Genomic DNA, 12,652 nt, shown 5'->3' with positions numbered 1-12,652 from the left:
AAAACAGGGCAAAGTGAGGTAAGAATTAGACAGGGATAGCCATAGACATTCATATGAATAATGACATGCAGTGAAATAAATGGGCCTCTTCTATAGAAAATAATAGACATTTAGAATGAGTTAAAAAACAAAGGCTTGACTCCCTTGTGGCAATGACAGTTCCCAGGGTATTTGCCTTCCAGCATTCTGAACAAACTTCAAATTGGTTAATGAGATTCTGCCCATCTAAAACTTCTCTTTGATTGTAATAGTTTGCCTTTCCTATCCTGAACTAATCTGTAGTGTTTCTTTTTCATACTCAAAAAATGGATGCTCTGTTTTTTCTCAAATTTTTCATATTAAAAAAAAATCACCTCTGGGCAGAGACCAGACCTAGAAAGTTTTTACTCCTCAAGAGATAAGTTTGAAACATGTCAGGCTCAATGAACCACAGACTAGCTGGTTCCTGCCAGATTGTCTAGTGGACTTCTGGGGACCCCAGGCTTCTGATGTTCATAGTTCTGTGCAGCTCCACTATATGTACTGTCCCAGGGCCAGAGATGCGGGACTTCCACATTCTGGAGCTCTTGGGAAGCCTCACCATGTGGACTACCCTGGGGGCAGGGACCCCGGGGCTTCTAGACTCCCATACCAACTAGCTCACAGGCTGCACAAATCCGACAACCTGTTGAGCCTGCTTCCCTGAGAGTCAGACAGTCTGGGGAGACAGCTGGCCTGGAAGTCTAGAAGTCTTAGGGTCCCTGGCCAGAGCAGTTCAGATGGTGGGGCTTTCCAGGAACCATGGGATCCCTGGCAGCTGCTCACTGAAATTTATGTGAATCATGTTAGTTTCAGTGAGCAGCTGATAAAGCCCCAGGGCACATATCTCATTTTGGAAACACCAAGTGTTGGTATTTCCAAAACAAAAATGTTACAGAATTTCCAGTTGATGGGAAATTTTAAAAAATTTGGGTTTGGTCCACATCAAACCAAAATTTGAAATATCTAATTTCACACAAACTAGAAATTTTGCCAGTTCTAATTTGGAGTAGCAGAGTCATAATTATGGCTCATTTGACTTTGCACACTTGGTTTTCACCAACATTAGGTGTCATCAACAGTGACCTGCACTGGATTTCATTTTCCAAAGCACTGAAGATTTCATCATCACCAAAATCAGTTTTGGAGCCAATGACTCTGCCAGGTAACTGGAAATTGAATATGCTTTCATGGCTGAGCCTGCATTTCATTTGATTTGCACTGAGACCACAAGTAAGTGCAAGGAGAAAATAAAAGTCCCAAAAAACGAAAAAGGGAAAAATGGCATAGCATTGTGCAATATGTTTCTTGGGCATGATAAAGATTTTTAGTACTTCAGTCAACCATGGAAGGTCTGTAAGTCCAACATTAAATAAAGTCATTCATAAAATGATTTAATTTAGGGCAGGTTTACACTACTGCTTAAGTCAATCTAATTTACGTCACTTGCCGTGTGAGCAATGCAAGTTACATTGATTTAAGCTCTTCCCAAACCGGTACTATGTCAGTGAGAGATGCTCTCCTGCCCACATAGCTTCCGCCTCTCGTGGAGGTGGAGTAATTATGCTGACAGGAGAGCACTCTCCCATCAGCATATAGCATCTTCACCAGATACGCTACAGTGGCACAGCTGCATCAGTGCAAAAGTCTGTTACGGAATGTTAATTAAATTCCCGTTCCAATTTTTGTTTAATTTCCCAGTATTACACAGAATGCTAACATATTTTCATCTATATATATTTTAAATGTTCATGAAAATATTTCTATTATAGCAAAATGCTTCAGTGCATGTTGATGCCTCACTTTCATTATATCTTCTCTGCTTTCATTCACACATAACTTTCTCAAAATTTTCCTTTTGCATTGAAATGTTATCTGCTTCTTTCTTGGGTGAAAGGAGATTTAGTTTTAAAGACAAACAAGCAGATGCTAGCTTATATCTATAAATACAGCATTCTATTTCTTAATGGGACTGTGTTTGTGCTTTTGAGCAATTTCTGTTCTAAAACTGACAAAGCTATAAGGATTTTCAATTTAAATAATTAATTACCAGGTTTTGTTGATGGCTACTGGACTGTGATTTGGGAATTTTTTGATCTTCCCCATAATCTTCTATCCCTAAGGACATATTTTGATTTCTCCTATTGCTTCTATCTTTGACTTCTTTGGAGGGTAAAGGTGACATTTCAAAGGAGCAAAGTGACTTCGTATCATTTCCTTTAGCAGTCAATGCCTAAAAGTAAACAAACAAAAAACATAGCTGATACTGTAGATACAGAGTGAGGGTATCACTAAGGGAAAAGTACTGCTGGGCTCTATTAATTCTTGTTAACAATTATTTCATATAGATAGTTAAATACTAACTTCATGTTTCTGGAGCAAGCTGATCACTGAAGGTATTAGGAAGTATTTCCCACTCCATATAGAGAATTGAGCAATTGGTTACATGCAGTGTTTGTGTGCAAACAGATACTCCCCCTGTCAGAGGCAAAATATAAAACTTTGGATCATACCACTCAACTCCTATTTTTCTGTGTACATATTACAGATTGTACAGAATCAGTTTAAAATTTGAATATTAGCACATCTGTCCACTTCCCAAAATGAGGACTTAAACACTGAAAATCGCAACCTCTCTGTTGGGTATCTTCAGGACCACAGTCACACAGTGGTCTGCTGTCATTGCTCCAATCTGTGTTTTCAGCAGTATTTCAAATATACAAGAATCCTGCTCTCTAGGAGCCTGATCCACTGAAGTCAATTGGAGTCTTTTCATTGTCTCCAGTTGGCTTAGGATCAAACTCTAAAGCAGTCAAAGGATAGAATTATTGTATGTTTCAATACCCAGCCTACTCACAAGAATGGGCCAGTTGAGCAATAGAATAAAAAAAAAAAGTTCATGTGTCCTTATGGAATTATAGGTTGGTGGAATTTTAGACACGTCAGCCTTTACAATACAATTTTGCTTACAGTAACCATGAACTAATGTTGCATTTTTATGCTCACTACTTACACTTTTCTATTCACTACTCACACATAATATTTATGAGTGAGGAATTGTTTCTATTTGCTCTAGAAAGCACTCTGATAACTTTGAATAAGATAGTAGCCGGCACCTGTTCTCATCAGAGATCATGGTGTCGTTGTTTATACACACACAAAGATAAGGAGGGGTTGATAATTCCGCTACGAATGTTATATATTGTAAATGGAGAGTGCCAAACATTAACAAGGGAATAGTTTATGGACCTCTTGCTCTTTTTTCAACAGTTTCATGGCTTCCTGAAACCTCCTTTCCTTTGCCTCAGTTTCAGCAATAGTAGCTTTGTTCTGCTCTTCGTATGCCATAGTCACTACAGCCAGGATCAAGTTGATCAGATAAAATGAGCCCAGAAAGATGACCAGCATAAAAAAGAGCATGTAGATCTTCCCAGAAGCTCTGAGAGTCTGTAACACAAAGTACACACTACAGTAAGAAGTCTGAAATGACATTTAATGTCTAATTAGATTAATTAATATTGAAGAGCACACTGAAGATGTAAAGCATTATATGAAAGTAGTAAATATTATTTTAAGGGATTTTTTAAAAACCTTGGTTACATTTCCATATTCCTGAATAAAATGCTTTAAAAAAACCCTTTAAACCCCCACAGCCTATTTGGGCTTCCTTTCCCACTTCCTATACCACCCTCAATGAGCCCTAATGACCTTCCTGATGGTGGCCAGTAGAGCTCAGTTTGGGTGAACAGAAAGGGAGCTGCACATCTGAGGGGAAGGCTCTGTTGTACTATTGGAGCAGTGCACAGTGACATCTCAGTTCCCTTCTGCTGCACTACACTCTCTGGGACTGCAGCGCATTAGGGTTAGTTTAAAGGGCTGTGGAAGCATTTTGTTGTTCTCTTGCAGGAAGTCTGGCAAACACCAAAGTACAAAGAGGCTACGCTCTTGCCAAACAGCCATCAAATAGGAAGAGTTTTAGTCAGATTCAGAGGTGCAAAGCTTTGTATTATGTTACCACTCCCAGTCCCTTGTGGTCTCCCTTTTTGGGGATATATATGTAGCCTGTTTTGAATCTTTCCTCCAGGCTAGTAAAATCTTCTGCTTTGTACTTACTGACCCATCAGACAACAAGCTATTAAGTGTTTTTCATGAAGTTTAATTTCCTTGTAAAAATTATTTATTGAAAGAAGTAGAAGCTTTGTATCATGAGTTAGCTGTAGTACTCTCATCATATGGATGTGCACAGTATAGTCACTTATTCTGTGACTTGTGCCCATCATTTCATTTTAGACTTCTTTTCCTCTCTTTTTACTTTAAATACTTTATATATTTATCCAAACACATTACTGCTTTATTTAATATTTGAATTAAGTAAATCTGATACCTGTTGATAGAGACGCTCCCAGTAATCTTGTGTCATTAGGCGGAACAAGGAAAGAAAGGCCCAGCCAAATGTATCAAAACTTGTGTAGCCAAAATCAGGATTTCCCCCAACTTTGAGACATACATATTGAGGTGGACAGGAGCTACAGATGATTAATAAAAGTGATGAAAACTTAAAACGTCCAAATTTAAAGGTAAATAGCTTCAGTTCCTGTGAAAACTCAGATTATACACTCAGTTATACTACAACTCAGATTGTACACTCAGTTATACTACAACTTTTTCTGTGGGCCTGCAAACACTAACCCATGCTAAGCAAATATCCTCCACACCCTTACAATATTTTGTTGGGAAAGAGGGCCATAGAGTGGAAGGGCAGAGAGAGAAATACAAAAACACACGTACACACAAATATGTTAAATATTGTTTTGTATATAGATAGTATTATTTCCCATTTTAAGTTAACATTTCCTCTGCTTCTTTTAGTGGATCTTGTCTTAAACACTGCCCCAATTCTGCTGAGTTACACGTGCATAGCCTGATTGAAATCATTGGGAGAATTGGTGCTGGAGTAACTGTTTAGAGGACCTATCCCTACTTTTTGCCTTTTACACTGTGAACTAAAGTTATCTTTAGACTCTGAACTAGTCAGAGGCTGACTGAATATGCAATAGGCAGAGTTGCATCAGTGTAACATATTATAAAAGCTGTTTCCGAGCCTATGTGCCTTGGGAGATCAGAGGATAACAATCATGATGAGGATGACTAACTCTTCAGGTGTTTTTGCAAGAGATGGTGTAAATTTATGGATGCTCAGATCTCATTCTGTATTCTCTCTATTTACCTTCCTCAGTGGAGTGTTTGTGATTTTGCTAACTGTGCTAATGAAACTATTGCAAATTCAAGGTTTTTCTAAGTGTAAGTGTTGTAGCTGTGCACATCGGGGTTCCCAATTTAACAGTAATTATAACAACATTGGGCCTGATGTTGAGACTAGAACCTACTAAACGACTAAGTGTTGTCGACTGGGGATTCTGGAGAAACAGAAGAGGAAGAAAGAAGATCAGAAGAGAGCTGAAATCACTGTAAAAGGAAGAGCTGTGGCAGCAGTGACAGCTGAGAAGTCATGACAGAGCAAAAGGACTGTAGTCAGATTTGAGGGAAAGAAAACTATAGAGAAGTAAGCATGATGACCATAGTATAAGGAAACAAGACATATGAGTGTGTATGCCAGAGATGATAAAGCTGGATGTTGTATATGTATGTTTGTTACTATGTATACAATTCTAATGTTTTAGGTAAGAACATGCTGTCAGCATTCTACATGTGATTGATCACTACATGTAGAATGTAACCACTTAAAAGCTATTTCCAACTGTTTTGTATTCCAGTATTGGGTACTTTGATATACATACGTGTGCTAATGGGATTTGTATTTTGTTTCTTGAAATATGCTTTTAAGGTTTATTGTATCAGGGAATGTTGGTATATTAAATTAAGATTATTTTGTTTTTTGAAGAATTACTGCCTGATTGTCAATCCTTCAATCAGAAGGCTGTATCTGTGTCTTCCAAGGGTCAACAGAGTTAGTCTACCCTAGGGAGTTCTCTAAGGGCCAGAGAGAAACCCTTAGTAAAACCCCGGCAATTCCTCTAGGGCGGACCACCCCCTGCCACCTACCAAACCAGCAAATTGATAAGTGGGTTACTGATATAGGCAGGCCATGGTGAGGGTGCCTGGAGTCTGATTTTGGGGGTAATACAGCAAGGGAGATTTAGGTTAGATATTAGAAAAAAATGCAAACTGTAAGGATAGTAAAGTACTGGAATAGGTTGCATCAAGGGAGGCTGTGGAATCCCCATCATTGGTGGTTTTTACGGCTAGGCTGGACAAACACCTGTCAGGGATAATCAAGGTTTGCTTGGTACTGCCTCAGCATGGAGGGATGGAGACCCATCCAGATTTATATTTCTATGCCTGTATTAAATTAATCCTGTCCTCAAAGTTCCCACATCTCATTGACACATCAATTCTGCCTGTCCTCCAGCTCCAGCATCAGATCAGCCCTACAGCCCACAACCAGACCCTAGATCAGTGTGCCATCACAACCCCACATCTACTGTATCCCATCAATTCTGCCCCTACATCTGCCCACATCCCCTACAAGTTCTTCCCTTCTCCCTGGCATCCTCACTTCTCCTCCTTCTCTTATGGTGAATGAAAGGGAAGATACTCTGCCTCCTTCCTGCAGGGTTGAAATTTGTGAGGGGGCTGGAGTTTCTTGCATTATCAAGAGACAAAAAGTCTCTATATCTTGTCTCTGACCCTTTAAATCCTGTCTGATGTCCTGGGTAGAGGAGAGAAAGTGCAGTTGAGCCTCCCCAATCTATTTGTCAGTCCTCTCCTTCTACACCTTTGGGGTAGGAACAGATTTGGGTTAAATTTCATTTTTTTCTGAAATGATGCACCCATCCCTAGTAGAAAACACTAAGTTAACACTACTTCCATCTCCACCTCTCATTCTTTTGAAATTTAATTCACTAAATGGAAGTGTATTAAATACATTTCTGAGAAAAAAGTTAAAGTAATTGCAAGAACATCTGCCAGAAGGCCTAGGAAGAATTTAGATCTGAGTATAGAAACCATGGACTCGAACTCTATCCCCTGTCATTCATTAAACTGTCTTCTTATTTGTTATATTTGTATTATCCTTGTTCCTATTACTGTTGTCTTTAGGAACTTCAAATTTGCTCTTCACATTAGTCACTGGTGGGCTGAGCTAAGCTAAACGTACTGAAGCAAAGAAAAAAGTTCAGAACCAAGAAAAGTTAACTGCACTTACCCAGCATCTGAGCTGTTGCCACACAATAAGGCATCCTTGGTGCCATTCTTCTTCAAAACATTTTCTACAAGAAAAATGAAAGCATAATATATTCAAAATACTTTTTAACATGTACCTCCTAGATTAATATGACACAATAAATATCCAGTGAGATAAATATTGGCAAGGGCACATAGACACAAAAGGTAAATTTGACATGTTTTTATTTACCTGTACAATAACTGGTAGGTAGGTAGGCGTGTGTGTCTGTGTATTTTTCCATTCTTGGTTCACATGCATCCCATGCACTGGAGATTGGAGTCTTTTGGCCATTAGGTCTGCACATCTGCCCTGAATGTCCTTGTGATCCTGTATGAGGGGCATCCAGGGCAGTGCACGCCCACCTGACAGTTCCATTGCAACCACAGAATCCACATGTAATAGGATTCTGTAGTAGTGGGGAAGGAGGGCAGGTCATAGAATATCTATATGGACAACACATCTTGAAGAACTCCAGTTACTGTACAAGTAGAACTCCTTTCTTCGTGGAGTGTTTCTTCCTATATATATTCTTGTTTGACAATTCCCAAGCAGTGATATGATATGAATAAGTGGGTATTCGGAGTCTACCTAAACTGAGACTTCAGCACAACTCTTCCAAAAGAAGTGAACAACATGGATGCTTTCGCTACAGATGGATGCTTGATAAAAGTATGTACTAAACCCCAAGTAGCTGCTGGACAGATCCAAAATGGGGATACTTTGCAAGGATGCAGAAGAGGCTGCCTGCACCCAAGCAGCATAAACTACCTAAAACATAATAAAGTCTAATTCACCCCAAAACTCATTGAGATAATCTCTGGGCAGGAATTGGTTGGCCTTCATTGTGTCAGGAAATGATATAAACTGTCTTGGGGAAGCTCTGAAGGACTTTGTCCTTTGCAAATAAAAGGCTAGGGACCTGCTAACATCCAGGGTATGTAATCTGGATTCTCCCTGGTTAGAATGTGGTTTTGGAAAGAATACAGATGGATGAATCATTTGATTTAAATGCAATTCTGAAAACTACCTTGGGAAGGAATTTGGGATCTGACCTAAGATACACCTTATCAGTAGGGAAATCCTGCCATGAGTCCCTGTAGCTTCCCAATTCTGCAAGCTGATGTAATCGCTACATGTTGCTTGGGGTTGGAATGGAGGGTTCACCAAACTTGCAAGCAATTCATTAAGGTTCTAGGGAGATAGGGGAGGTTTCTTTACTGGTAGAAAAACCTTAGGTCTCTGAGGAATTTAGACAGAGGAGTGGGAAGAGACTTTACTGTCTTCTAGAGGAGGGTGATATGCAGTGGTGGCTGCCACATGTACTTTATCAAAACTAATCAAAAGTCCAGAGTTCCTTAGAGACAGTAAATAGCCCAAGATAGGTATCTTTGTGTTAACAGAGCATAACTGGTACTATATGTACCCTGTTGTAAATCTTTTCTGCTTAGGACTGTAGGTTTCTCTGGTGGAATTTTTCCTACTATTTATCAAAATGTTCAGGACATCTGGAAAAAAAAGATCTTTCTATATTTGACACCCATCCATTAGCCATGCAATGAGATGGACAACGGATGTTGCCTTTGTCTTGGGATATCACATTTGCTGTTTGAAGTAAAGGTCTTGGAGAAAGGATTAGTAATAGTAGCCAGGTGGGAGCTATCTAGATGACACTGGCTGTGCCTTGCTTGATCTTTCCGAGTACTCTGGGAATCAAAGGAACTTTGTCCAGTCATGATCTGAGGAGAAATGCCTGCTCAAATTATCTGCCAGAGTGTTAGCAGACCTGGAAGGTGAACTGCTGTTAGAGATATCTGGTGTCAAATGCATCAATCCATAATCAAACCACCTCTTGGCATAAGGCAGGAGGATCACGCTTCCTTCCCCCCAACCTCTTTCTTTAAAAAAAAAGATGAGTCATGTTGCTGGTTATAATTTGGGTAGGCAATCCTTAATCAGAGGTAAGAATTCCAGGCCTTGTAAACCACTGAGTTCCAATATGTTTATATGTAAGAGAGTCTTCTCAAGAGTCCACTTGTCATGTGATCCAGATGTATTCCCCATCCCAGAAGTGATGCATCTGTCATAAGATCTTTCCACCAATTCAGTGAGGAAAGATCAGCTTGAGGACTCAACTTGGCACATACACTGATTTTAGCTAACCCTGCATGCAGCCTAGGTGTACTCTGGTATTCAGAACAGTGAATCTTCTGGAAACCAGGTGTCTGAGTAGACTTACACAAGTCCTTACTATTATCTGTAGATTTGTTTGAAGTTGAGTAATAAGACTAGACATGGTTTGAAATTTGTCTTGGGGAAGACAGGCTCTGTCTGTCATAGAATCTAACACTGATTTCTTATATGAGCAGCAACTACTGTTAAGACCTTGATGAACACTGCATTCTTGGTTATAAAGAGAATTCAAAGGGTCTCTGCTGATACAGTAGTGTACTGTACTGTCCCATCTGGAAATTTAAGCATTTTCTGTGTGCCAGATGAATGGAAATATGGAAGAAAGCAACCTGAAGGTCACAAGCTGCAAACCAGTCTTATGGATCTTGAGATGGAATTATGAAGACTAATGTGACAGTTTGCATTTAAAATGGTGTATGAAAATGTTGAGCCCTCTCAAATCCAAAATTGGATTCCATTCTCTCTTTCTGCTTTAGTATAAGGTACTAACTGGAGCAGAAACTTTTCTTCTTGCATTCCTGTAGATCGTCTTCTATTGCGCTGAGAGACAGAAGTATTTCTAGGTCCTGCTGTAATAGTCTCTCATGAAAGGGGTCCCTGAAAAGGCATCAGAAGGGGGTGAGGGGCAAGTGCAGAATGGGACTTATAGACTAAAGTACTGAGACGATCTTCAGTCTCCTGCAGTCTGTTAGAGAGTCCCATAATTTTGGGAGAAAGTGTAGATGGTTCCCAAATGGAGTGGAAGAAGGGTCTAGATCTATTAAAATGGTTGTGGTGCAAATCTCGACCAACCTGTCAAAATGATGTTTGTAGGTTCAGAGTAGAATTGAGAGGTGGCTGGTGCAGAAACTCTTCTCTTTGGAAACACTTCCTCTTTTTATGGAGTTCTGTTTTTCTCTGGTAAAAGAAAATGCATATGATGTTCTCTGTTTAGAATAGCTACGAGGTCTCCTTTGTTTTCTTTTGGTTGCAGATAAGAGAGCAAAGTGTGGCTAGGGGACCTTTCAACATGTGGAGAGTGTCATTGGTTTTAGGGCTGAAAAGGTCTGAACCACAAAGGGAAGATCTTCCACAGTTAACTGAACCTCTGTTGGAATGCCTGAACTTTGGAGCCAAGACATCCACTTCATAACTACTGATGTTGCCTAGTTCATGAAGCTGACATAACAGTTTCCAGAGTTGCCTATAAGGACATTCTAGCTATCAGCTGTCCTTCCAAAACTAAGGATTTAAACTTCTCCCTATTTTATTTTGGAAGCTTATCAACATAATCCATATATTTGTTGTAGTTGAGAAAACCATAATACACCTCTACCCGATATAACGAGGGAGCTGGGGTAGCAGCAGGGCTGTGGCTCAGGGGTGGGGTGAAGAGGAAAATGAACAGAGGCTGGAGCTGGGAGTGGATCTGGGGCCACAGCCAGGAACAGAGCCATGGCCAGGGGCATGGCTAGGGGTCAGGCAGGACTAGTTAGTGCTCCTTCTCCATCCCCCCTGTGGGGGCTAGCCCATACCCCATTGCGCCCCCCAAACATTCCTCCACACCCTCCTAGGGGGGGCATGCCCCAAAGTTGGGGAACCTCTGATCTAACCTGTTCTTATAAATTTCCAAGGATGGGGATTCCACAACCTTCTCAAGAAACCTATCGCACTGCTTAACTATCCTTATAGTTAGAAAGCTTTTCATAATATCTAACCTGAATTTCTATTGTTGAAAACTAATCCGATTAATTCTTGTCCTACGCTCAGCGGACATGAAGAACAACTGATCACCATCCTTATTGTAAAATCTTTTACATAATTGAAGACTGTTAGCACACATACCCCCTCAGCCTTCTCTTCTCTAGACAAAACATAAGAACATAAGAATGGCCCTACTGCGTTAGACCAAAGGTCCATCTAGCCCAGTAGCCTGTCTTCCGACAGTGACCAGTGCTAGGTGCCCCACCGGGAATGAACAGAACAGGTAATCATCAAACGATCCATCCCCTGTTGCTCATTCCCAGCTTCTGGAAAACAGAGACTAGGGACACCATTCCTGCCCATCCTGGTTAACAGCCATTGATACCTAATCTTTTGATCTTTCCTAATAGATCATGTTTTCGAAATTTATCATCATTTTTGTTGTTCTCTCTGGACCCTCTCCAATTTGTTTACATCTTACTTAAGGTGTGGTGTACAAAACTAGACACAGTACTCCAACTGAGGTCTCACCAGTGCCAAGAAGAGTGGGACAATTACCTCTCATGTCTTACATACAATATACTTGTTAATACATTGCCAAATGACATTTGACTTTTTTGGAACAGTATCACACTGTTGGCTTAGATTCAGTTGTGATCTACTGTAACCCCCAGCTACTTTTCTGCAGTACTGCTGCTTAGCCAGTTATTTTCAATTTTGTACTTCCTAAGTTCATTTTTTTCTTCCTAAGTGTCATACTTTTCACTTAACTTTATCGACTTTCATCTTACTGATTTTATACCAATTCTCCAATTTACTATGATCATTTTGAAGTCTAATTCTGTCATCTGAAGTGCTAGCAACTCCTCTGCGGGGTTGCTAGTACTTTGTAAGCATTTTATAAGCATACTCTCCACTTCAGTATCCAAGTTTTTAATGAAAATATTTAATAGTACTGGACCTAGAACAGACGTTGGCTGCTTTGCACTGCTCTAGCCCCCAAAATTGTGCTACTCTGATGCTACAAAATTACAATTTATTTTAAGATAACATAAAATGATCAATTTAACATACAGTAGGAGGGAAGCAGTGGAGGGAGGACAAGGAGCTGAAAAAGTACAACAGCCGCTCAGGAAGTCTCTAACTCCCACTCCCCAGAAAGAAAATTGAACTGCCGTGGGATCTAGTGCATGGTTTCAGGCAGTTCCACCCCTATCCACAGCAGTGTGTAGAGTGTCAGCGATCCAACTCAGCATTGTCTACCAAAGACCAGCCAAGACCCCCAGAACTCCAGACTAAAGAGCCAGGAGATGACCTTGCCCCATCCAGAGTTGAAGACACTCTAAGAGGATCCTTTTTCATTTTTTATGCTGGCCAATATTCACAGCACTGCAGCACTTGTCTCTGGACTCAACCTTAGCATGTCATCTGGCTGGGAAGATGCCATGGAGGGAGCTGTGGTTTGAGAAGAGTAGTGAGTGCTGAGAGGTGGGAAATTTGTTGATGTGTTAGTAC

At 40.3% G+C, this 12,652-nt stretch overlaps 1 protein-coding gene across 1 annotated transcript in view; it reads right to left on the bottom strand.

Annotated features, from left to right (window-relative positions):
- The window catches only part of LOC115647285 (sodium channel protein type 5 subunit alpha-like), a 100,622-nt gene that overhangs the window by 71,827 nt on the left and 16,143 nt on the right, over positions 1 to 12,652 (bottom strand). Inside the window, 7 exon segments of the mRNA XM_030554183.1 lie at positions 1,021 to 1,070; positions 1,073 to 1,267; positions 2,068 to 2,251; positions 3,268 to 3,465; positions 4,403 to 4,544; positions 7,244 to 7,290; positions 9,647 to 9,657. Of these exon segments, the coding sequence (XP_030410043.1) occupies positions 1,021 to 1,070; positions 1,073 to 1,267; positions 2,068 to 2,251; positions 3,268 to 3,465; positions 4,403 to 4,544; positions 7,244 to 7,290; positions 9,647 to 9,657 (827 nt within the window).

This window comes from Gopherus evgoodei, chromosome 2 (assembly GCF_007399415.2).
Source record: "Gopherus evgoodei ecotype Sinaloan lineage chromosome 2, rGopEvg1_v1.p, whole genome shotgun sequence".
Classification (NCBI taxonomy): domain Eukaryota; kingdom Metazoa; phylum Chordata; order Testudines; family Testudinidae; genus Gopherus; species Gopherus evgoodei.
This window is presented reverse-complemented; position numbering and strand designations above follow the sequence as displayed.